The sequence below is a fragment of the Bison bison genome, unplaced genomic scaffold, assembly GCF_000754665.1.
Source record: "Bison bison bison isolate TAMUID 2011002044 unplaced genomic scaffold, Bison_UMD1.0 scf7180017864516, whole genome shotgun sequence".
Taxonomy (NCBI): Eukaryota; Metazoa; Chordata; class Mammalia; order Artiodactyla; family Bovidae; genus Bison; species Bison bison.
Window position 1 is genome coordinate 5,488,996 of NW_011495069.1, and position 2,772 is coordinate 5,491,767.

The 2,772-nt window shown below is 59.1% G+C and overlaps 1 protein-coding gene across 1 annotated transcript in view; it reads left to right on the forward strand.

Annotated features, from left to right (window-relative positions):
• The window catches only part of LOC104981236 (ephrin type-A receptor 8-like), an 83,080-nt gene that overhangs the window by 9,157 nt on the left and 71,151 nt on the right, over window positions 1-2,772 (forward strand). Inside the window, exon 2 of the mRNA XM_010830239.1 lies at window positions 4-117. Coding sequence (XP_010828541.1) covers window positions 4-117 — 114 coding nt within the window. The remainder of the gene's footprint in view (window positions 1-3; window positions 118-2,772) is intronic.

The following is a 2,772-nucleotide window of genomic DNA, read 5'->3' on the forward strand; positions in this document are numbered from 1 at the left end:
TAGCGGCTCGGAAACCGGGTTCTCCAGGCCAGCCGGGGCCACTGGCAGCTGCAGTTTATGAGGCACGGGGCTGGCCTGAGATGTTTTGCTTCACAAATGCACGCTGGCTCATCTGGGGTAAGTTTGCGCCTTTATGAGCGTTCTTCAAAGGCCCGGCTCGGCTCTGTGCCCGTCACCATGGAGACGGCTCTGGGTGGCTGAGACCGGCCAGCCTCTGTGGCCACGCGTGAAGGCTGCCCAGTGCTGGGGGCGGGTGCCACGCTGGGTGCGGGGGGCTGGGTGGGCAGCCATAAAGGCCTTTCCTGAAGAGATGCTTGTTGAGGGCAGGGCTTTAAACCCACCTCCCATGGAAAGTGAAGTGGTGGAGGCCGCTTCATTGTGGCAGGAGCGCCTGTCTCCACCCTCCTGTGTGCCCCCCCGCCTGCCCCTCCACACCGAAGCAGTGCTTTTGCCCAGCCCGCCCCCGTTGGAATCTGGACATGCTAAAGCCGAGCTCTGAGAGGGCTGGATTTGAATCCCAGGGATTGGCTGGCTGCACACCCACAGCCCCCTAAAACTCACACGGAAATCCCATTCTGTACATGGCCCGGGAGAGAAGTGATTTGCCACGTCCATGGCCATGTACAGAGAAGCGATTTGCCCAAGGTCACCAGCAAGGCAGGGGCCAGCCAGAGCCGGGTCTCCGCCTCCTCTGAGCCCAGGGCTCCTGGGCTGCCAGGAGGGCGCTCAGGCAGACCCAGGGAGCGGCGGGGCCCCCGCTGCAGGCCAAGTCTGGACGCAGCCAGCCCGAATCCGGAGGCGGGCTTGCTGGCTGGGAAGGCGGCCTGAGCCCTACCTTGGCCCTGGGCCTTCCTTGGCTCTCTGTTTTGGTCCAAGTCTCAGGGGCTGCTCGAAGATTCCAAAGGCATTTGAACATTTTGGAAGCAATTTGTCAGTCCTAGAAGCTGTTTGGAAGCTCCAAAAACTATTTTAAAGGTTCCCAGAACGTGTTGCATTTGCAAAGGCTGTTGTGCGTGGTTTCCAGAGAGGTTCAAGATCCCAGCTGACTGTCCCCCAAGGCAGTGTTGGGGTCTGGGGCACAAGCATGCTGAGAGCTCCGGGGAGCACTGGACACGGGGCTCCTGACAACGGGAGCTCCCAGCTTTCTCCCCAAGGACTCGGCCTAGGGAGCCACCAAGCCCGTCAGGACATCTGCTGTTCTGTGGAGCAGAAGGTGTGTGGGTGTTGGCAGCAGGGGGACAGAGTTTGGATCTCAGTTTTACCACTCACAGGCTGTGTGACCTGAAGCCAGTTGCTTAACTTCCCTGGGCCTCCTTTTCTGCCATCTTCTGCAGGCCGGATTGTCCCCCCTCCCATCTCAGAATTAAGTCAGAGAACACCCCACTCCAGGGCTGGTTAACACTTTCCTGACCGCTTCTGGGTATGGACTTGGGGTGAGGGGTGCAGTAATTGGCCTGCCAGTCCTGCTTAGACCAGACCACCCTGAGCCTGAGGCCCGGTCCTGCCGTGTCCACTCCTGGAGGAGCAGCCATGGGCGGAAGGCCTTGGTTGACCAGAGTGCCCGGACCTGCCCAGGCCCCTGTGGAAGGTTCTTTCTGGTCAAAGACCTGTCCTGCCTTTGCCTTTTCCACACGTCACCGCACCCGTGGCCTTTTCCCTCTCTCTTCTTTATCGTTGGCCCAACTGCCCTGTCGGTGCCCATCTGTACCTTATATCTCAGGTTTGCTATTTGCTTTGCCCAGAATGTCCGTCCACACACACACACACGCACATCACAGCCTTCCTGGACTCCCTCAGCTCCTTCTCTGGTCCCCACTGCCTTTTTCGTGTCAGTGGCCAGAGTGATACAGTCAGGCTCTGTCACCTCCTGGGCTAAAACTCTTGCTACCCCAGTGATGCCCCACAGACTCCCGACAATTCTTGCTGCCCCAGTGACTCCTCACTGTGTGGACTAGGCGTGGGGTGAGGAGTCAGACCCCAGGCTTGGCTAAGCCTCTGCCCCACAGTGTGACCTGGGGCAGGCTTGCGGCTGAGCCCTGTGAACCTCAGTTTCCCCCTCCATAAAATGGGAACGGTAAGTCACGCTCTGCCTGACTCCCTCCTTGTTGTGAGGGTTAAATTAGATGATGCGTGGGAACAAGGTATAGAAAGTAATGGGGCTGAGGGTGGCTGAGTGATGTGCCTAAGGTCATCCTGGGGAGTTTGGGGGCCAAACCAGGACCTTAACCCTAACTTCATTTGTTTGTTTGTCTCTGGCCGTGCCGGGTCTTCGTCGCCGTGCGGGCTTTTCTCTAGTGTGGCGAGCGGGGCCGCTCTCTCGTCGTGGCGCCAGGGCTTCTCGCTGCGGTGGCGTCTCTCGTCGTGGCCACAGGCTGTAGGGTACCAGGGCTTTGGCACTTGTGGCCGGAGGGCTCAGTAGTTGCAGCTCCTGGGGCTCTAAAGCGCAGGCTCAGTGCGGGCTTAGTTGCTCCAAGGCATGAAGGATCTTTCCCGATCAGGGATTGAACCCATGTCTCCTGCATCGGCAAGCAGATTCTTTACCACTGAGCCCCCGGGGAAGCCCCCAGGACCTTAATCTTGATCCAAGGCTCTGATGAGAGCCCTTATGAAGACTTCCTCCCCCTGGAACCCCAGGCCATCCTGGGGGCCCCTCTGAGAAGTTTTACTTTTCTGCAACTCCCTGACCCACTTGCAGAGCTGCGGTCGGGCAGGCTGGCTCCCAGCTGAGATGATCCACCAGCAGCCAACGGATGTGCTAAATGCATCATGCTT